General features: G+C 55.6%; 3 protein-coding genes across 5 annotated transcripts in view; 1 reads left to right on the forward strand and 2 right to left on the reverse strand.

Moving 5' to 3' along the window:
• Positions 1 to 1,351, reverse strand: part of LOC128913448 (mitochondrial import inner membrane translocase subunit TIM16-like) — a 40,890-nt gene extending 39,539 nt beyond the window's left edge. For both annotated transcript variants that reach the window (XM_054211052.1, XM_054211049.1), the window contains exon 1: positions 1,231 to 1,351. In XM_054211052.1, coding sequence (XP_054067027.1) covers positions 1,231 to 1,290 — 60 coding nt within the window. In that variant the 5' untranslated portion in view covers positions 1,291 to 1,351. The remainder of the gene's footprint in view (positions 1 to 1,230) is intronic.
• A 305-nt stretch (positions 1,352 to 1,656) lies between these two features.
• On the forward strand, positions 1,657 to 13,420 carry DNAJA3 (DnaJ heat shock protein family (Hsp40) member A3). Of its 2 annotated transcripts, XM_054211076.1 has the most exons (12): positions 1,657 to 1,948; positions 2,048 to 2,184; positions 2,575 to 2,658; positions 3,424 to 3,630; positions 4,727 to 4,879; positions 6,295 to 6,442; positions 7,275 to 7,339; positions 8,237 to 8,365; positions 8,813 to 8,928; positions 9,621 to 9,718; positions 11,543 to 11,659; positions 12,385 to 13,420. In XM_054211076.1, the coding sequence occupies exons 1-11, from the start codon at positions 1,672 to 1,674 to the stop codon at positions 11,644 to 11,646; spliced, it is 1,518 nt and encodes a 505-aa protein (XP_054067051.1). In that variant the 5' UTR covers positions 1,657 to 1,671; the 3' UTR covers positions 11,647 to 11,659; positions 12,385 to 13,420. The 2 variants fall into 2 exon arrangements, with proteins under 2 accessions (XP_054067051.1, XP_054067054.1); XM_054211079.1 differs by lacking the exon at positions 11,543 to 11,659 and having other exon boundaries at positions 1,765 to 1,948.
• Positions 13,421 to 14,260: 840 nt separating this feature from the next.
• On the reverse strand, positions 14,261 to 19,081 carry NMRAL1 (NmrA like redox sensor 1). Its single transcript, XM_054211094.1, is given in 8 exon segments — positions 14,261 to 14,531; positions 14,533 to 14,553; positions 16,002 to 16,192; positions 16,684 to 16,933; positions 17,813 to 18,019; positions 18,021 to 18,052; positions 18,630 to 18,695; positions 18,892 to 19,081. Coding segments are annotated over 8 exon segments (1,071 nt in total). The 5' UTR covers positions 19,046 to 19,081; the 3' UTR covers positions 14,261 to 14,381.
• Positions 19,082 to 20,524: the final 1,443 nt, after the last annotated feature.

The following is a 20,524-nucleotide window of genomic DNA, read 5'->3' on the forward strand; positions in this document are numbered from 1 at the left end:
TTCGGTGGCCTTGGGGGCCCCCAATTCTTTTGGAAGGCAACAAGATGCAAAGATTTTTAGCAGCATCACCCGCCCAGCATAAACCCTCCTCTTCTGGCCACACGGTCAATGCCAAAGGGTACCGACTTCCTGCACCTGTGTGCCACCCTGGCATGTCTGGTGACCAAAGCAGCCTGCGCCATGCAAGTGGTCCACACTGTCCCTTCCCCACATGGGGCTGTCCCCGGCAGGGACCCTGCTCTAGCCGTGCCAGCTCCCCTCTGCCCCACGGGATCCCACCACCCACCTCCACCATGGCGGAGCAGTGGCAACCTCACTCACGGCCACAGTGCTATGGAGATGCTTGGGGACCCCCTGGAAGGGCTCCATGCCCTGACAATGCTCCCCAGTGTGGCCCACCCAGCACAACCCACCCCATCCCGGTATCTCTTCGCAAGCCGAGATGGATCACGACACTCTGCACGGTTGGGGGCTGGTTATTCATGGGGAATAACGTGGAATTCATGGGCTGGAGCTGGGTACCACCTGGCTCCCCACAGCCCGGTGAGACCCACCAGACCTGCCCGGCCTCGGCGGTGCCAAGCTCTGCAGCCAGCGGGCAGGGTGATGGCGCTCAGCACCGTCCCGCGGGGCCCCAGCGCTTCCCCTTTGCCTGCGGAAGCAGGGTGACTGGAGCGGGGCCCAGCACTTCACGCTCGGGGTGCATGCTTCTCCCCTTGGCACGGGCAAGCCCACACTGCCCGGGGCGTGCCAGGCATGGGCGAGTTGGCAGCACGAACCGGGGGCCAACCGCCTGTGCCAGCCAGGGCCCGGTGCCCGGCCACCACGGGGACAGGCACCCCAAGACAGCAGCACCGGAGCTGCTCAGGGCTGGGGGGGCCGCACCGCCCTGGGAGAGGGCTGGGGTCCCTCACCGGCACCCGGCTGCAGACTCCCCGTGGATGGTAGGGTGGGAAGTGGTGGGTGGCAAGGAGGGGCCGCCCGGGTGAGGCTGTCGCACGGGGCTGGGGACCGGGACAGGGGGCTGGGGACCGGCGGCCTGGAGACCGGGAAACGGTGTCTGGGTACCGGGGGATCCGGCATCCCGGCGGTGCCGCAGCAGCGGGACCCGGAGCCCCGGCATCCCAGGGCCGCCCCACCGCTGCTACGGGGCTGGTCCTACCCCAGCCCCGCCGCCCCCGCGCCCACCCCCCCGGTACCGGACGGCGGGTACCGCCCCGCGGCGCTCACCTCCCTGCGGGGCAGCCGGGCCTCGGTGTGCCGGAACTTGGACGCCTTGAAGCGGTTCATGGTGCTCCGGTGGCACCGAGCCGCTCCGGGGACGCCGCCGCCACCGCCACCACCGGCCCCGCCCCGGGACACGCCCTCGCTTAGCCCCGCCCCTCCGCGCTGGACACGCCTCCCCCCCCCGTTGTCCCTGGGCTGTCCCCAGCGCAGGGAGGTGTCCCGGCACGGTGAGCGGGGCAGAGACCCCCCCCACACCCCGGTACGGCGGCTCCCCGGGACCCTCCTGAGAACCCCGCCACTGGAGACACCCCGGGGCGGGGGGAGATAGGGCCGACCGTCCCGAGGGTGGGGGGGGTGCAGGGATTCGGGGTCGCCAGATGAAATAGCGCGGTCGCCCCCACCGCACGCACCCCCCTCCCGCTCTCTCCGGGGGTGGCACGGCGCATGCGCAGCCCCGCGGCCCCCGGTACCGGCCGGCGCGGGGGGTTCCGCGCAGGCGCGCTGCGCCCTCCGCCGCCTCCCGCGCAGGCGCCCTGCTGCGCGCGGGCCAAGATGGCGGCCGGGAGCTCCTCGCGGTGGCTGGGGGCGGCCGCCGCCGCCGCCCTCCGGAGCCGCGGGCCAGGGGACGGGCGGCCGCCGCTCCTCTGGCTCCTGCGGGGGCTGGGCGGCCTGCCCGCCGCACGCCGCCTCTCGCCGCTCTGCGCCGGGCTCTGCGTCGCCGGTGAGACGGGGCCTCAACGCGGGCTGTGGTGTGGGGGCCGGGCGCCTTCCCCCGCCGCCGGCCCTCACCCCCCGGCCCCTCTGCCCTCCTCTCCCGCAGGGACGAAGCGCTCCGCCGCCGCCGCCGCCTCCTTCTTCCACAGCAGCGCCGCGGGCCGCGCCAAGGAGGACTATTACCAGGTGCTGGGGGTGCCCCGCACCGCCACCCAGAAGGAGATCAAGAAGGCCTACTACCAGGCACGTCCCGCCGCGGGGCTGCCGGGGCCCGGCCCCCGCCGCCTCTCCTGTCCCCCAGCCAGCACACCCGGCTCCGGGACCCCTGCGTGCGGAGGGGCCGGGGGAGGTGGGAGAGCCGGGCGCGTCGGTTCGGGGAGCTCCTCAGAGGCGTGGGTCGTCTGCGCTGTCATCTCAGGTCTCCTTCCAGAAGGGCCTGGGATCGCTGGGAGATTCAGGAGCAGCTCCTGTAGTTCCTTATGTTGGCACGATAACAGAAAATGAGGGGTTTAGTCCTCTCAAATACAGATGGTGAATGCCAGGCTCTGTCTTAACGTGTTTTTCCTGGCATGTGAGCCATGCTAAAGTAAATGACTTCTGTTTGTTTCTAATAGTTTGATTTTTGTCCTTTAGCTGGCAAAGAAATACCACCCCGATACAAACAAGGATGACCCTAAAGCCAAAGAAAAGTTCTCTCAGCTGGCAGAAGCCTACGAGGTAATATGCAGGGTTTTATTGTGATGAATAAGAGGAAAGATTGGAGGGCAGATGGCGGGGGGAAACATTTCTTGTGTGTGTTTCCTGCAAAACCATGGCTATATTTTGATGTTTTGTACTTCAGGCTTGAGTGCCTCTGTCCCAACGGTGTCTCCAGGAGATTACTTAGTCCAAGTGTCTGATTTAGCTGGATGTGTTTTGGGCTCTTTCAGTTTGCGCTTGCTCTTAGCAGTGAGTGACTCTCATGGATGCAGTGGTCACTGCCGTGGAATTATCGGTCAGCTTAAATAAACAAACCAACCAACCTGTTGGCAGTACAAGCTGTTTGAGACAGAGGTACCTGCCACTGCGCTTCCCCAGCCCTGTTTTTTACTGCTCTTCAGCTTGTTCAGGCATCTTGTGCTGGTTTTTGCTCTCGTTGGTTTTCAAATTTACCCCAGCACTCTTGCCACCAGCTTTCACACGATACATTAACGATTAATATATTGTGTGAGTTATTCTTGCTTATTATAAAGTAGTAAGATCATGTCATTTTCCTGATGACAAGCTGAGAGATACCCGGGAAGAGGCAGCTTTTCAGTAATTCATACGCTGCTGAGAGCTGGGATTGCCCTTCTCAGGAGAAGAAGGTTTGAGAATGTGGACTTGAGGCGGTAATGCCAGTAGCCTTGAGTTCTCCGGAAAGATGCCGTGCTGCAGATAGGGGCTGTCCAGTTGCTTGGGATCTGTACAGTGTCCTGATGGCATCGTTCTTTCGCCTTGAAGGTATTAAGTGATGAAGTGAAGCGGAAACAGTACGATGCGTACGGCACAGCTAGTTTTGATCCTGGCGCGGCAGGTGCCGGCACTGGGCGGCAGTACTGGAGCAGCGGTCCATCGATCGATCCGGAAGAGCTTTTCAGGAAAATCTTCGGAGAGTTTTCGGGATCCCCTTTCGGCGATTTTCAGAATGTCTTTGACCAGCCACAGGAGGTATGAAGTGCGTTGTATCTTCTGAGTAATGAAAATGAGAAATGAAAAACTCGAAAGCTGGAGGGGGACACTGGTCTGTCACAGGTCGCTCCGGGAGCGAGCTTAAGTAAAGAATTTGCTTCTGGGAATGTCAGCACGTGAGTGTCCCGCTGTACGGGTGGGAGAGTCACGTATTTTTGATAAGCTGTGTAGGTACATCCTCCACGCCTCCAGACAGAATATTTTTTCTGGACTTCAGCTATTTCTTCCGGTGTTTGCTAACACCGGTTGGTGGTGCCAAACAATTCCATCATTGTAGAGGCATCTTTTCTGCTGTACGTTGATTTACGTATGTCTGCTTTGATCTATAATGCTAAAACCCACAAAATACCTTTTAACCATAAAACAAGCCTTCCAGCGTTAGGTTTGACTGCTTAATTGGCTTAATTTTGCATCTTAATTGGCTTAACTTTGCAGCGGAGCCCATAATAAAACAAAGCCTATGTCTCGTTCTCTGTACTGCAGCTAAGTGCTGTGTTAAGTACTGACAGTGTTGGTTCACGTGCTGCCTTCAGAAATGCTTGGTATTCAGTACTTCTGGCTTTACTAAAAGTGACCTTTTTATTATAAACAGAATTTCCTATTTTGTGCAGTCATCTTTGCTGATGACTTCCCTTGCTAAGTAAAGAGTTTACTGAGGAAGAGCAGATGCTATCGTTGGGACTGAAAGCCTTCACGCTGGCCTGCTGCTGCATTCCCATTAAACAACACCTCGACAAACAGTAAGGGGTTTCCTGAGAGCAGAAAAACGCTGGATGTGTATTTTTACTTCCTTTTCTATGTTTAGATCTCGTTTCTGCCACCCAGCTGCTCATCAGACTGGTGTAATCATCATTCCTGTAATGTCTGCTATCCTTTTGTACCCCTTCTTTAGTTATATGAGACAGATGAGGCAAACCCTTCTGAACGAGTTGTGCATCCATCCGTTTCTTCCCCCCTCCCTCTGTCACCTGGATGTCTTTTAAGCATTGTTTGGTATTTGGCCTGAGCCAGTTTCAGTCTGCTTAAGACCCCGTCGTGCATCAGTTGTAGATCGATGTCCGTGTTTCCTGTACAGTATATCATGGAACTGACCTTCACCCAAGCTGCAAAAGGTGTGAACAAGGAGATTGTGGTGAACATCAACGACTCCTGTGAGCGATGCAATGGTAAAGGACACGAACCTGGTACCAAAGCACAGCGCTGTCACTACTGCAATGGCACTGGCATGGTAAGTGCTTCTTAAGACACAGGTTTGGCTGTGCTTTTCTTTGTTGGGGCGAGTCAGTCCCTTCCACAGCGACAAATTCTCACTACAGTCATCAGCTTATCTTGGGTGAAGCTGAGTTAATGTGGACTTGATGTTAATAGGCACTAGGAAGATTTTCTTTCTATTAAAGTAGCGCTCTGCCCAGCTAAAACCAGCAGCCTGCAGGGCTAGATCAGCCGGTATCGTACATCAAGCAAACCGTATTTATATAATGTAACGGTTCTGAAATGACTTGGGCATTAAATGGGATACTTTGAATTGAGGGGCGGAGGGAGGAGGAAGGTGATGATAGCCTAAGGATAACCATGAAACAAGAAGATGCATGCTACTTACAGTAAGTAAAGAAATGCGCCCCTCTGCTGTGAGGACAGGCTGAGAGAGCTGGGGGGTTCAGCCTGGAGAAGAGAAGGCTCGGGGGGGACCTTAGAGCCCCTTCCAGTCCCTGAAGGGGCTTATAAGAAAGCTGGGGACAGGCTTTTTAGCAGGGCCTGTTGCGATAGGACGAGGGGTAATGGCTTTAAACTAAAAGAGGGGAGATTCAGGCTAGATAAAAGGAAGACATTTTTTACGCTGAGTTGGTGAGACACTGGCCCAGGCTGCCCAGAGAGGTGGGAGATGCCCCATCCCTGGAAACATTCCAGGTCAGGTTGGATGGGGCTTTGAGCAAGCTGGTCTAGTTGAAGATGTCCCTGCTCGTTGCAGGGGGGTTGGACTACAGGATCTTTAAAGGTCCCTTCCAACCCAAACCCTTCTATGATGGAGCTTCAGGCTTTCAGTTTCCATGCATCAAAATGGGTACTGTCAGTCAGTCTGACCTTTTGGCGCAGAACGGGTGTAGCTGGTCAGAGGAGACTGCAAGCTCTTCCCTCTGTTTCCTCATGTGCTTCAATCTGGAGGGTGGCTTTCACAGTTCAGTCCATAGTTTAGTCTCCATAACATTTTCCTGGATATTGGCAATAATTCATGCAAATGGATCGTCCTTGGATTCCTCAAAATACAGATGTTTGTAGTTCCTTGAGAAATAGCACTGTAAGGAGCTTTGTTCCTTCCGGCACATTAAAGCCAAGAGATGGAAAGTGCTGTGTTTCCCTTCCCCTCGCCACGAGACACTTGCTCATAGCAGTGGTGGTTTCCAGTGGAAATCAGAACGCGATGGCAGTTGAATCTCATCCAGCTTCTCACAAGCAGCAGCCTCTTTGGATTTCTGAGCCAGTTTTCTGCTCCACCCCTTGCTAAAGGATATCACTGTCCCGTCAGGCTGCACGTGCAATTAGGAGGACTCAAATGTGCTGGGCCAGTTGCTGGCAGTTCTCTGCGGAAGCGAAAAGTACCATTTTGGTACTAAACATTTGTACGATCTGTGTTTTCTTCACTAGGAGACGATAAATACCGGCCCTTTTGTAATGCGATCTACGTGCCGACGATGCAGCGGTCGTGGTTCCATCATCACAACACCGTGTGTAGTATGTCGAGGAACAGGGCAAACCAAACAGAGGAAGACAGTGATGGTGCCCGTGCCAGCTGGTTAGTGCTGTACTTGTGTCCTGCTCTCTGCTAAATAACTATAGTTATTTGCTTCCACTCGGCCAACAGCAAGGCACTTGCCTCCAAAGCGTGGCTGGTCCCTGCCAGGTACGAATGTGAAAGCGTCGTAAGGAGTTTTGCCGCAGTGATCTTAAGAACGAAGCAGGTTGATAGCTTGGCATTTGAAAGGGCTAGTAAGGAGCCGAACTTTCTGGCCATGGATATAAATGGTTGCTTTGCCCTTCCTGAGCTGGAAGATCCATGCTGGTTCTTGGCATGGATCCTTCTAGGCAGGATTTGAAGAGTGAAACTCTCAAAAGGTTTTGTTGCCTTGGGTCTTTCATTTGTCCTTGGTGAAGCCTGGGGAGAGGTGGGAATCCTGAAAGCCTTATCTTGGCTCCAAAAAGTGTGCTGATGGCCTTCCTCACCAGAGAGGATAAAGTGAGTGGTGGGGCTGAAGACTTGCTTCTTTGATACTGCCCAAGGTGAGCAGCCTGTAATTTCCCTGCAGCTTGTGGAGGCTGCTCGGTATTCCTTAGTCCAGTGCGTTTCCCTAGAGAATTCCGTAGGGATTGAGCCTGCTTGGGGCGTAGTGGTCACCTCAGAGGTATAAACGTGTGCTGACACCTCCTTCCTTTGGCCACAGCTCCTGGGCTCCCGAGGAGAGTGTTACTGTGCTGCTCGCCGGTAGGTCTTGTGCCTCCTGCTGCTGGATGTGCGGGTGCTGCTGTGGTGGCTGGCTTTTGGGGATGGCAAGAGTTGTAGGTATTAAGTAACACATGGGTTGTAACGCAAGGTGACATTCCCTCTTTTTTTTCCTTTCCGATTGCAGGCGTTGAGGACGGGCAGACAGTTCGGATGCCCGTGGGGAAGAAAGAAATTTTCATTACGTTCAGGGTACGTATCGTTATATTGTTGGCTGTTTTCAGTAATGAAATTGGTTGCTTGTTCCCTTCGCAACTGACTGAATGGGGGATGGAGGAGGAAGAGCGAGTGATCCTTTGAAACAGCTGAGGTAACCTGATCCCCGTGAACTTTCTGAGATAGCAGGAGATCTGCATTGTAACGAGTGGCGTAACATTAAGTCTGCTCGTGAAGAATTGCGCTGCCTGTTCCAGGACGAGGCCCTTAACGGTAGCGGGCATCAAAATGCAGAGTAGGTTCTTCATGTCTCAAGTCTCTGAGTTGGAAATGCGAAGGAGCCGTCCGCTTGGGAGCGGGAGTGCTGAGGAGGGCTGTGGGAATGCCCACAGGAGGCATGGACAAGTTTTCTTTTGCAGATACACGTTAAGTGCTGCTTTGCACACATTTTGTAGCTCTTCTCCTGTAGGTATCCTGTCACATGCGTCTCTGTCGAGGAGAAAATTTCTTTCAGTGCCTTTTTTGTGGTGCAGGATTTAATTCTCTTCCAGCTTGTGGGGCCGCTGCAAAGGTGCTCGTCTCCCTCTTCTCTTCTGGCTTTCCCCTGTTTGGGGTACGGGGCAAAGCAGCGTCTTCTCTGTCTCCGCAGAATCGTACTGACACTGATAAATTAACAGGATTAGGGAAGGGAGTTGCTGAGACAGGAAGCAGGCATCCTCCTAAGCGTCTGGCTAATTACGGTTATGTCAAGATCTGTGTTTTTCTGAAAGACTGAACATTAACTTACATGTCTTAACTGTGCAGTTTGTGGATGGTAAAGGGCCTGACTACAGCATTCTGGTGTGTTTTCTTCTGAGAACCTTCAAAGCGGTTCACCATGAGAACTTTGTGGTATTGCGTGCTGACTTCTCTTTGGAACTGCCTGCCTTTTAGGTTCAGAAAAGTTCTGTGTTCAGAAGAAACGGAGCAGATATCCATTCGGACCTCCTTATTTCAATAGCACAGGCTGTTCTGGGAGGCACAGCCAGATGTCAAGGCTTGTACGAGACAATCAATATCACAGTAAGTACCATTATGGGGAAGAGCTTGGGCATAAATCAGTGTGGGACAGCAGAGAGTTCTCCTTTGCTGCAAAGGTGGTGCAGATCTCCTAAGTCTCCTAAGCCTTTCAGGCTTCTTCAGGATTGAGTGTCAGGTAGTTTGTGACCTGCTTGGTCACACCTCCTTTCCTGTGGCGGTGGAGGGACAGGGAGCGGAAGGGCCGGGTGAATTGGGATTACCGGACAAATCCCATCCAAGGTCTATAGACCGTATGAGGTTCTTCACTCGTTCCTTCAGAAGCTTTTCCATCATTCCTGACTTAGCTTCTGAACGTACCCACATACACGAACATAACAGATCTCTCCCATCCTACTTCGAAGCTTGCTGGAGAAGTAGTTAATTTTTATAGACAATTAGGATATAAATGGTTAAAGCAGAGTAATAAATGTGACACCTCTGTGTTCGTAGATACCCCCTGGTATTCAGCCAGACCAGAGAATTCGAATGAGTGGGAAAGGCATTCCCAAGGTTAACAGTTACGGCTACGGAGACCACTACATTCACATAAAGATAAAAGTTCCTCAGTAAGTAGAGCTAATACAAGTTTCTGTGTAAGCTTCAACTTCTTGCAAGAAATGTCGAGAGAGATTTTTGTGAAAATTCCTTACTGCTTTATCAAGATCGTTAATTTCTTACTCTGCTTTTAATTCTCATGTGAGGTAGACTTTTTTTCAGTAACACCATTTGGCAACGCATCTCAAAAAATCCTAAACCCTGGAAGTACAGAAGTAATTCTTCACCTGCGTATTTGCCGGGCTGGCTGCGATTCTGTCTGGATCTGGGTTACATAAATTCAGTTTTCTGGCTTGTAACGCGTCTGTGCTCTCACACCTACAGCTCAAAGGAACTGAACTCCTTGGCAGTTGCTTTTCAGACTGTGGTGAGGGAAACTTTTTAGCTTGTATCGCTGCATTCGGCAAGGGAGTTCATTTCCTGAGATGTCCCCAACAGATACATCTTGTGTTGCAGTTCTGCACGGTTCTTCTCAGCCGTTTAAAATATTTTGGTTTTTCGCTGTGGTTTGATGAAATGCAGTGGGTTGTATCTCTGCTCTTCCACTGGGGCTTATTCTTTATAGGTCGCTAATTCTAAGAGCGCCGTAGGGATTCTCAGCGTATGGCAGGTGTATTCATCTTCTACTTCCAGTAGCTGCCTCTTGTAGATACATCTGTCCCTAAAGACAGCCGTAACCAACGCCTCTGTCTTCGACCCGCAGGAGGCTGACGGATCGCCAGAGAGCCTTAATGATGAGCTATGCCGAGGACGAGGCAGATGTGGAGGGCACAGTGAACGGCGTCACAAACACAGCATCAGGTGAGCGGTGGGAATTGGGGCTCCTTCCTCCTGGAGTTGGCGTGGGAGCACAGAGTGCTTCCCGAGGGTTCCTGGGGAGGAAGGTGAGCCGGGGTCACCTTCAGACAGCGTTTCAGCACTACCTGCCGAGCGTGTTCTTTTGGAAATAGTTTTAGTGGGATGTTAATAGGCTGTAGAACAAAGCAAGGAGGCCACCTCTTCCCAGAAAGCTTTACTCGAATACTTACTGGGCAAATCTGTGCACGAATAGACAGCGGGTATTGAGGTACTCCGGGCTCCTGGCAAGTTGTGGTGAGTCTCGCTGCGGTGATGCATGCCTTCTGTCCCAGCTTCTGCCTCTGTGCCAGGAGTAACTTGTTTTAGCAGCAAAGGTAGAAAAAGAGAATGTGCTCCAGGCCAGTTTTCTGTGTGAGCTGATCTGTTGCGCTTCTGAGCGCGGCGGGGACGTTTCTTCTTGAAAGCTGAAGGGGAGCACTGCTGTCGAGGCTGCTCCAAGCCGTACTCCCTGCACATGGGGGAACCTGGCAGAGAAATGTTCATGGTGCTGAGTGTTGGCTCCAGTCAGGAGACAGCGTCCAGCGTGATGGAGGGAGCGGAGTCAGCTGGGAGCTTCGTAGAGCTGCTCTTCAGCCCCAGATTAAAAATTTCGATTGAGCAATTGTGTGTTTTAAGTGCTTTTGTAACACAGAAATTATGTCTTTTCTGCTGAGACTAAGCATTGAAGGTCAGCCTTGGGGGGAAGGGGAGAGATCTCTAGACACACAAGTTTCATTCCAGCTTTTAAAAGGCATTTATGTGCCAAAGGAAAAAAAAAAAAAAGCTCTCTAAACTTGTTTTTTAAAAAGCAAAGCTGCCAGTTTTTACCACAATTAAGCAGCAAGGTGGATTAAAAACCCCAGTAGTTTGCAGTATAGAGACAGGCTGTTGCTGAAAGCCTGTCCTTGCTCTGGGAAGCAGAAATACCCGGAGTGGATGGAGGCGTGTTCTGCCGCAGGCCTCGGTATTTCACACCATTGCATCAGTCTGAGCTCGGGACTCAGCTGCGGGAGGACGGGGGGGACTGGACTTCGTGTTCTCTGTGCGCAAAGAAAGCTTGAGGAGGATTTGGGGGTCTTGTTATTCATAGTTTTACTGTAGAAAAGGCAGATTAGCAAAGAGGTCTCCGTCTTTTGGTCTTGCTGTAGCCACTTCTGGAGGGACAAAACTTCTCAGGAGCTGTTCATACAGGGAAATTATGGTCATTGCGTCCAGTAAGATTCCTTATCTGGACTCTTGTTTTGGAATGCTTGTAGCCTTTTTCATTATAGGCCGAGTTCATTTTCTCCTTGATACTGTTTGAGCATTGCTTGAAATCACGAGCAGCAGGCTCCTGGTGTGGTTTTGCACTGCTTTGCTCGAAAGGGTCACGACATGACCATGAGGCAGGAGGAAAGATTGTTCCAGGGACCACCAATACAGCTTTTTTTTCCCCTGTAAAGCCATGGCTGGCTGCAGCCAAGCTAACAACTTGTTTTTAGTGGCAGACTTTCATTCCAAGTGCTTGCTTCCAAAGCCTGTGGGGTCCCTGTCTCGATTGTGCAGCAGAGAATTCCCTCACCAGTTGGAGGGCTGGGGAGAGGGGAAGGGAACGGTGTCACCTGGGCTCACGGTCTTGTCTTCTGCTTCTGGGGTCCAGGCTCTCCAGTGCTTTCACTGCAAGTGGTCCAGTACCGCTGCCAGCTGTGGCGACTGTTCCCCACCTAAAATAACCCTCTCGCTTCGTCAGGGGTGCTGGCTACTGGTGGGAGATGTATCTGACTGCAGCCCTTTGCTGTTTGTGTCCAGGTGGCAGGGCCAAGGCTAGCGCTGCCGCAGGCGGGGATAGGCCTGAGGCTGAGGAGAACAAGGAGGGATTCCTTTCCAAACTTAAGAAAATGTTTAGCTCCTGACACCCCGTCCGAGGTAGGAGGCCTCTTGTGTTTTGTTGTCGTCTTTCCCCCACACTAAGCGGAACTTGCACCTCTTGGGAGGTAGAAGCAGCAAAAGCCCAGCTTTGCTTCTCACTTAGCCTCAGGCCTTCCAGCCACTGGTGTGAAAAGCCCTAGCTGTCCCCTGTGGCCTGGAGCAAAAAGCCAGGGATTAAATGGCATTGTTGCTGCAGCAAAAAGCAGCAAAAATGCTGGATACATCTTCAGGGAGGCTGCTGGCCTCCCCTGCAGCTCTGCTCCCTTCTCCGCTCAGTGGCTGTACCCGATTTATAGCACCGAGGGGGTTCCCGTTTGCTGGTAAAGCTGAAACTGGGCAGTTCTGCCTCCAGCCCAAAGCCCGGGCTTACAGGGAGGCTCAGGCTGGACTCACCCCTACCAGGGGCTTACGGCACCAGGAAGGAATCGGTCTTTTGTCGTAAAGCACAGCAAAGCCCCCGCCACACAAACGAGGGCAGTGTTCTACCTCAGGGTGCCATTTAGCTGGCGTCGGCCTGCTGTGAGGGAGCGCTGCAGGCTTGACATCACCTCTGGCGGACACTGGCGTCTTGCATTCCAGGGGCTCAGCTTCTTGTCACCGCAGGCTTCAAAACTTGTCTGTCCCCCGCGTGGCTGACAGAGCGTGGTCAGGTGGGGAGGGGCTGCGTGCCTCAGGTGGGCTCGGTCCGGAAAGGCTGAACTTCTCTCTTGCTTGGACCGCAGGGAAGCGTTCTACTGGAAACTAAGAGCCAGCGGCAGCAGATCGTCTTTGCAGTCGGGAGCGAATCTTTCTGGCAGCGGGCTCTGGCGAGCGGAGGAGGTCAGGCAGCGGCACAGTGAGAATCCCAGCTGGAGAGGCTACAGACCACCGAGGCACCAACAACCATCATGAGACAAAAACCCACCCACCGTCCTAGGAAATGGTAATGAAGGAAAAGGCCAGCTTTGCAGAATTGTGGCGCTCTCTCGAGGTCGCTCCGCAGTCCCTACTGCTGCTGGAAGCTTATTTGGTAAAAATGAAAGTATTATTTAGAATCCAAAACAGTGGAAATGTGAAATAAAAATTGTCCTTCCAGCACAGAGCGGAGCAGTTTGCTGTACAGAGGCTGAGATGGCTGCTGCTCGCTCAGGTGCCCTTCTGAATTCTAGATGTGCTCGGTGAACTCATCACCGCTCATCTTCTCCCAGGAGACCGGGTGGGTCAGTGAGTTTTAAGCCCCTGGCTGTCCCGCACAGCTCTCTGAGGGGGAAGTCTCCCTCTGGCTGGGACTCCAGAGCCCGGCTGCCCTCGCTCCCTCAGCCACCGCGGGCTGTCTTAGTCCTGCTGATTTCCTGCACAAAGAGCAGTGATGGAATCTGCACTTTGCCTCAGGTTTTCCTGCCCCACCCCTCCCAAATTAACTAAAGTTACAACACACAAACGCTGTCGCTTCTGAATGGGTACAAGTTTATCACCAAGCCCTTTGCCAGTTTGGGACAAAGTCTTTTATTACATTAGCACAACATCCGTAGCATAAGTGATTGGTCAAAGAGTCGTTGTTCCTACGTGTGTGAGAATACAAGTGAAGTGGATCACTCCTTCCAGGCGGAGTCGAGCTCTTGCAGTGAGTATTTTCATGGTAACCGTAGCCCGCTGTTGTTAGTTATACCGTGCAGGTACCATCAGCCCACGTACTAATCGACCAGTTAAACGAGGACATGTCGTAGTCTTGCCCTTCTTAATTTGCTGAAATAAAGCACGCGTTGCCTCCTGATTAAACTGTCTGTAAAGTGATTCTGTATCCATGTAAATAAGATTGACTTCATAAAGATATTTAACACGTGCTCTGCCTCGCTGCCTTGTCTGCTCTTCCAGCCGTGACTGTCGCCCCCTTTCCCTCCCGCAGTCGCAGGAATTAAGGTCTCTCAGAAAGGACAGAAGAGGGCTCGATGTATTGAGCACCTCTCTGGTGGCTGCGACTGACTTTAAGCACGTTTGCAGGGTGCCAAGGAGTACCTTAAGATATGGTGGTGTGAACCAGTGCAGAGGAAGGAGCTTTTTAAGCCTTAAATCCTATGGTTTGCAGTCTTGCAGAGGTTTTACTCGGCTCACAAGGACAGTGATTGAGATTAGCTCTGGGAGCCCAGAGCGGGCTGAGTTGAGGAATGAGGTTCAGCTTTCATGTTACACGGCGCAGGAACTCACAGCACAGTCCCCTTTGCCCGCGTGGTGCTAAGGTCTCGCTGCTCTGCCCGCCGGCTCATCTGTGCAGCCTGAACCCGGCCCACTGAGAAACCCCAGTGGTTTCTGTTCGCCGAGGATCCCGCAGCAGCGCTGGCTGTGGGTACCTGGAGCGGCAGCACCGCCTTCTCTGCACTTAGGGGCCCGGAGGCACTACAAGTTCAGCCCACGGAGTGGTGCTGCATGCTCAGAGCTGCCTGGGAAAGAGGGAAAACAAGCCGCCACCACCCTACAATCGCGAAAACACCCAGAATCACTAAACAAACACCTCCCTGCAAAAGTAGTGCTTCTCCCACCTGCGTGCCTGCAGCAGTACAGCCCTTCCTCGTGTCCTAGTCTAAAGCAGGCTCAACCAAGTCGCAGGGGAGCCCTGGAGCGCACGCACAGAGCAAAGCTCTTCCCAGTTCCCGCAGGGTCAGCCTTTCACCAGGGTAGAGAGGAAAGGCAGCGCGGCTCACCTCCTTGGCCTGTGCCGGCTGCAGAAGCTGAGGTGGACGGGTCAGAAAGCGGCCTTGTTGTCCACCACCCACTGAGGGAAGGTGTGGGCCTTGGGGTTGAGTTTCATGGTCAGGTCCACGTTGCGGTCTGGCTTCAGGGCATAGAAACAGAACATGGCAGCCATTTCCTTGGCCCCAGGGGAGCCCGCCTTTGTCGTACTCCTCTGGGGAGATCTGCAAAAAGAGTGGGGGAAAAAACGCCGTCTTGGCAGGGCAGAGGCTGCGGGGGCCTTTCCCTTACACCACGCAGGGAAGCTGAGGAGCTGCCGTGTTATGTCCAATGGTGAGGAAGGCTCTGCTGCACAGTTGGGGTTGTGTAAGGGAAAGCCTTCGCCAGAGCCCGCTGGTGGGATGACGCAGACCGGTGTCTCACAGTCAGTGCTGACCCCAGTCCCCCCAGCCCACCCCCTCCTCCAGGGGCAGCGTGAGAAGGGGTCAGGGGGTGATGGTGGAGAAATCACACTGCACAGATGTTCAGGAGCTTATTCTGGGTCTGTCCCCAGCCAGGTGCCCCTGCCGAAGCCGCAGCCACCAGCAGGGCAGGGCTGCTGGGCACTCTGCAGCCCAGCCTGGCAGGCAACAGCCCAGCACCCAGCTCAGGCACACCGCAGAGGCCCAGAGCAGCTACGAGGGGGGGTCTTTCTCTGCACCGAGGCACAGGCCGTGGCTGAGGGGTTCCAGAAACCAGGATCCAGGAGAGCTCTGGAGACCCCGAGCAACCCAGGCTGCCCCTGGCACCCCAGCACCCACCTTCCCTGCCCAAAGCGAAGGAGGAACCACCGCACTTCTGCACCGTCCTGGGGCCCTGGGGAGAAAAGAGCTGCTTATTTGTCCCTGGGAGAGCAGAACCTGCAGAGAGCATCAGAGGTGCTTTGTTTCTGCTGAAACGTGCTTTGTTGTCGAAGCAGGGAGCTACCGCGCCCCTCTGGCCTTTGCATCGGTGGCCCGAGGGGAGCAGCAGAGCCAAAGCACAAACGAAAAATAAAAAGAAGTCCTGGGGCAAGGAAGAGGCCAGGAGCACTGTAAGGGTGACACAGCAAGGGTGATGTGCTGAAGGAGTGGCATGCAGCAGAGACCTGTTCTGTAGGGGCCCAGCCCTATTAGCGACTGCTGAACCCTGGCTCTTCTGGAGACCTCCCGCTTTGGCTATCCTTCACAGCCAGGCACGGACCTGCCCAGGCGCACCTGCGCTCCACAGGCGTGAGTCGTCCCAGTGACAATACCGACAAGGCGGTGTCAGGGCCAGCACGTGCTCCAGCCGCATGCAGGGGCAGCAGGACTAATCCTGGACACCAGTGCTGCGTCGTACCAAACCCATACACCAAGCTATGAGGGTCCTTCACCCCAGCAGCTCCTGACCTGGCTACCGGGGCAGACCAGCACTCGTTTTGTCACTGCTGTCCATGCTCAGCCCCTGTACAGGACCCACCATGATTCCAGACCAACAGGAGAGGCTGGGAGTGCTGCCGGGGTGCCCACCCGCAGCCCGGACTGGGCAGGGAGCTGCGGAGCTCCTAGCTGTTGGGAAGGTGCAAGGATTGTCCCCCCACCGCCTCAAGGTGGCCCTGAGCCAGCTCCCCCCCACCTCAAGAACATCACAAACATCAAGGGACGCTTTCTACCTTGCTGGCTTTCACGGTCTTGCCCGTCTGCTGGGAGAGGACAGCGGCATACTCTGCCTCGGTGAGCTTCCCAGCGCTGAGCCCGATCACTCGGCCTACGTACTGCTCTGGGGACTTCAGCAGGCAAACCACAACAGGCCCAACGTCCTCCACCGCCATCCCATCTGTGGGGGCGTCCCCCATGGGCAGTGCTGTAGGGGAGAGACTGATTCCAGTCAGAGCACAGGTACAGCTGGAATTTTCAACACCCAACCTCTGAACATGAGGTGAGGAAGAGCTGAGAGCACCCACCAGCGTGGCAAGCCACAAGAACACCTGCAGGGCTGAGCTAAGAGACTGTGAGCAGCCAGAGCGGCACCGTGACTCACCTGGATCTGCAGCCCCACCTCCAACATCCCAACTGCAGAGAGACGGGGTGTCCAGAGACACTCTGGGATCCGCAGAGCAGACCCCAGCACCAGAGACAGGACTGGGATCTCACTTACTTCTTGCAGGCCACCAAAGATGGGGTCTGCAGGACCATAACGTAGCTGCAATTCGCTGTGGTCAAGCTGGCACAGGCCTCTTTTCCCCATCAGTCTGCAGCCCTGGTGGTTCCTCCACCCCTCAGTGAGCCTCTGCCCAGTGGGAGCAGGTGAGAACTATGGGACAGTGACCTGGAGAGCAAGAGGTCCCATCTTACCCAGGACATAGGTATCTCCCTGTGCAGCCTTCTGCAGCTTGAAGATGGAGAGGAAGTTCTCGAAGTAGAACGGCAGTCGGATGCTGGAGGTGGGAACACCAACTTTCTGGAAGTACTCCTCCACCACGCCTTTACCGTCGAAGTGCAGCACCTCCAGCCGCCCCCCCATCAGCTGCTTCACGTTCTCCAGGCCACTGTACAAGATGTGGTGCAGGCTGAGGCACTTCAACAGGTCAGCAAGCCGCTTTCCCTGGGTGAAGGGTGAAGCTGGTCGTGAAAAGGGGAGTGGGATAGACGGGAGGGCTCCTCATCCCCACACACCCCCTTCCCCTTCATTGCACTGGGCAGGAGGGCAGCATCCAACACACGCCAGCTGAGCAAGCTCCTCAGCATCTGGCACCCCAAGCCCTCGGCTGGAACTCTCAGCAGACCCTGCGAGCCCTGTGAGTTGCCCAGGTGGAGCAGAGTCCTCTGCTGACATCATCCTACATCGGAAAGACCACACACCCTCCAGCTTTGGTGCTAGCTCCTCCACCAAGCATGCAAACACCAGTCCTAAAGATCTGCTGGTGCCAACATACCTGCCCTGATGTATCTTATCTTCTGTTCGCTGCCATGCAGGTATGGCAATCGTGCCACCTTATGAAATCTGTCCTAGGGATGAACGCTGCCCTTGGGGAAGGCCCTGGGATTTCTGATACCTCAGCATATTTTGGCCCCAAAGCTGCATGCGCAGGGATCTACAGGACTGCAGGCAGCAACAGCCCTGGCTCAGCCCCGGGAAGCCTCTATGGAGTCGAGTCTTTCCACTCCTGTTACTCTGACTCCCAGGCAGTGCTCTCTGCCTCACCAAGTCTTGTGGCATTTAACACCTCCCTGAAGGCACCAGATCCTGGAGCCACCTGGCTGCGAGGGGACAGGGAACAAGTTCTGGCTTTGCAAGAAGTGGGATCTGGTTTGTTTGCGAGGCCTCGGGACTTTTCCGGACTGGCCACTTAAACAATCAAGGCTGGCAGGGCTGCACTACGAGCTGTCCCAAGACCCCCACCCCGATGCCACACAGCCATCCCTCGATTTCCCCCTCCCAGGCCATTCTGCACGTGGTCCCAGTTAAAGCAATCACAGATACCCGCGCGATTTCTTTCTCTTTGCTGCAGTGCTCCCTGAAGTTGGTGACAATAAAGGCTCTGTAAGCACCTGTCAAGGCCAGCTCCAGGGATGGCTCATCGTCCTGATCTGCCTTCACGACCTCAGCTCCCTTCTGCTTCAGCTCCTCCGCCTTCTTCTTCACAGGGTTCCGTGTCACTGCGCGGACCTTGAAGGTCCCATCTTCCAGGCAGAGCCCGGGCCACGTGGCCCCCGTGAGCCCCTGTAGGTACAGACCTGCTCAGAGCTGGGCTCTGCAGATAAAAGGAGTTGGGACGAGCCGGGACTGCGAGACGGAGCTGCCTGACTCCACGCTCTCCCTGGGGCAAGGGACCAAGTCCCTCCAACCCACCCTCCCGCCACCTCCCTGTGCTGCTGCTCCAGCCAGGCGGGCGCCTTCCAGGCCCTGGAAACAAACCCTGTTCGCTGGCCCAGGTTGCCCAGAGAAGCTGTGGCTGCCCCATCCCTGGAGGTGTTCAAGGGCAGGTTGGACGGGGCTTGGAGCAACCTGGTGTGGTGGGAGGTGTCCCTGCCCAGGGCAGGGGGTGGCACTGGGTGGGCTTTAAGGTCCCTTCCAACCCACACCAGTCTATGTCCCCCTGACCCTTCACCGTGCCCCAGAGCCCGGGTGTTGTGGAAGTTACCGACACCCTTTTGCTGCGGGGGGCTCCGAAGCCCTTCGCCCCCTCCCCTCCCACCGGCCGGGGCCACAGCCCGGCAGCCCCGGGGCTCCCGGAGGTGCGGACCCCGCCCCGCCCCCGCCCCCGCCCCCTCCCCAGGGCCGTTCCCCGGGCACTCACCGCTCGTCCCGAACACCACGATCAGTTTCTTCCCAGCCATGAGGCAACGCGGCCGGTCCCGGGGCTCTGCCAGGGCGAGAAGCGGGGAGGTCGCACCGCCGTGCGGGCCCGGCGGGGCCGCCGCTCGGGGTGGACCCTTCCCGGGGGACGGGAGGGGGGCGGCGAGGGCGGGGAAGGACCGGGGAGCCTGCGGGGAGCCATCGGCGGGGGGCGAGGGCGGTCGCGGAGCCGCGGCCCCTCACGGCGGTAGGGTTCTCCTCACCTCGGTTCGGTTCGGCTGGACTCGGCTGGACCCTGCCGAAGTTCGGCTCGGTTCGGCTGGACTCGGCTGCGTTCGGTGCTGTCACCGGTGCATCCCGCCCTGGCCCCGCCCCCCGGCGGGATGCGGGCGACCTCGGCCGGGGCCACCGGGGCATCCGCCGGCCGGGCCACCCGCTTCGTCCTCCGTCACCCGAGAGCCACCGCCCAACCAGCCCCCCCGGGGGTCGTTAGGGGCTGTACCCTCCCACCCCGGCGGCGGCCCGAAGCTCCTGCAATGGCAGGAGGGGTGCGGGTGCTCCGGTACCGTGCTGCCCACCTTTCACATAGAATCGTCCAGGTTGGAAGGGACCTTTCAGATCATCGAGTCCAACCATCAACCCAACACTGCCCAAACGCAGCACTAACCCGTGTCCCTCAGCACTACGTCTGCCCGGCTTTTAAATACCTCCAGGGATGGTGACTCCACCACTGCCCTGGGCAGCCCGTTCCAATGCTTGACAACCCTTTCGGTGGAGCAATTTTTCCTAAAATCCATCCTAAACCTCCCCTGGTGCAACTTGAGGCCGTTTCCTCTTGTCCCATCGCCTGTTCCTTGGGAGAAGAGACCGAAGCCCCCCTGGCTACCCCCTCCTTTCAGGGAGCTGTAGGGAGCGAGAAGGTCTCCCCTCAGCCTCCTCTTCTCCAGGCTGAACACCCCCAGCTCCCTCAGCCGCTCTTCATCAGATTTGCTCTCCAGACCCCTCACCCACTCCACTGCCCTTCTCTGGATTAGGGCTGGGAACCTGTCTGTTCCCAAGGAGCATCCCCCCTGCTCCCTCCAGAGATGGGACGGTTTGTTATCCCCAGGAAAATGACTTCTGCGTCCTGCTGAGCTCAGGGGACGGTCCCTCATCACCCCTCACCAAGCAACCCAGGCCAGCAAAACCAGCAGAGGCATCTCTGGGGCTTTTCTAACCACTCCTGTGACTTCTGTGTCACCTCAGGAGCTTCTCCAGGAGGGTTAGAGATGCCGAGCAGGGGCTGTGCTCGCTGAGGGATGGGTCAGATTCATCATAAGGTTGAACTTAGTAAATATATTGGGAAATTTGGGTTTGAATCAAGGGAACAGCCCAGAAAAATCCGTGAGGGATGTGTCATATACAGTTGCAAAGAAATAATTCAGATGCATTAATTAACATAAATGAATAATTGTGAAAGCAGGAGGTACAGCCCCGACTGGGGCTTCTGCACAGTCATTTTTTGATGCGAGGGATCTGTAGCTACAGCTTATTGGGAAGGTGACAACTGATGGGACTTCCCAGATGCCATCTCCTCTTGAAACCAGCCTCCTGACAAGGTGGGAAATCACCAACAGAGCTAACACTTCTGAGAGGAACAGATTGCCCAGAGAAGCTGTGGCTGCCCCATCCCTGGAGGTGTTCAAGGGCAGGTTGGAGGGGGCTTGGAGCAACCTGGTGTGGTGGGAGGTGTCCCTGCCCAGGGCAGGGGGTGGCACTGGGTGGTCTTTAAGGTCCCTTCCAACCCAAACCAGTCTATGATTCTATGAAAGGTTTTAACCCCTTAGCAGGCTCAGCCCTAGGACTGGCAGAGAGCAATCCTTGGGAGATGCACAGCCCAGAGAGGTGGCTGGAGGT

The sequence above is a fragment of the Rissa tridactyla genome, chromosome 8 (assembly GCF_028500815.1).
Source record: "Rissa tridactyla isolate bRisTri1 chromosome 8, bRisTri1.patW.cur.20221130, whole genome shotgun sequence".
NCBI classification, from domain to species: domain Eukaryota; kingdom Metazoa; phylum Chordata; class Aves; order Charadriiformes; family Laridae; genus Rissa; species Rissa tridactyla.